Source organism: Fonticula alba (genome assembly GCF_000388065.1).
Source record: "Fonticula alba strain ATCC 38817 unplaced genomic scaffold supercont2.84, whole genome shotgun sequence".
Lineage (NCBI taxonomy): Eukaryota > Rotosphaerida > Fonticulaceae > Fonticula > Fonticula alba.
Genome location: NW_009243054.1, coordinates 1 through 801, shown reverse-complemented (window position 1 = coordinate 801; position 801 = coordinate 1). Strand labels below are relative to the sequence as shown.

The 801-nt window shown below is 77.3% G+C and overlaps 1 protein-coding gene across 1 annotated transcript in view; it reads right to left on the bottom strand.

The window, feature by feature from the left end:
- Positions 1-197, bottom strand: part of H696_06316 (hypothetical protein) — a gene marked incomplete at both ends in the record, with an annotated part of 4,454 nt that extends 4,257 nt beyond the window's left edge. Inside the window, one exon of the mRNA XM_009500058.1 lies at positions 41-197. Within this exon, the coding sequence (XP_009498333.1) occupies positions 41-197 (157 nt within the window). The remainder of the gene's footprint in view (positions 1-40) is intronic.
- Positions 198-801: the final 604 nt, after the last annotated feature.

The window sequence follows — 801 nt, the reverse complement described above, 5'->3', positions numbered from 1 at the left end:
GAGAGGGGGGCAGGGCCAAGGCCACGCGGGGGCTGCGCACCAGAGGCGGCCGGGGGGCCGGGCAGGGTGGCGGCAGAGAACCCCGCGCCGGAGCCGGCGCCAGGAGCAGCCGCGGCGGCGGCGGCGGCGGCAGTGGTGGTGGCAGCATTGCTCAGACTCACCGCCGGGCTGATTTCAACCCCGGAGGCATCGGACATAGTATGCAGGCGCCGGTGGCGGCGGCGGGGGCTGGGCAGAGGGTCCGGACGCGGCGTGGAATCGGCATGAATGGCCGCCCGGGGTAGGCGCTGGCAGGTGGGGCGGAGGGGTGTGCGTGTGCGCGAGCGTGGCAATGAGGCGTCCCCGGCCGGAGGAAACGTTCAGTGGGTTGAGGGAGCGGGAGGGGGAGCGAGAGGGGGAGCGAGAGGGGGAGCGAGCGAGCGCGAGGGGACGGGGGAGAGAGAGAGAGACTCGGGCGTGGGGCGCTCCGGCGACTGGGGTCCCCGAGGTACCTCCCCATCTCAGGCGGGCCCGAGGCCGAGGCCGGCGCACGGGGGCGGATTGCTCCCCGGCGAGGGGGAGGGCCAGCGCCGGGGAGATTGGCCTGCGATCCGGCCGGGGGGGGGGGGGGGGGAGGCCCCCCCGCCCGGGCAACACGGGCGGGGGAAGTAAAGCGAGAAGAGGGGGGGGGGGGGGAGGGAGGGGGGGGGGAGGAGAAGGGGGATGGGGGAGGGAGGGAAGGAGACGGCGGGGGGGGGGGGCGCCCGGCGGGGGGGCTGGGGGGGGTGGGGGGACGACACGCCGCGCCGTGCCTGCCGTTCG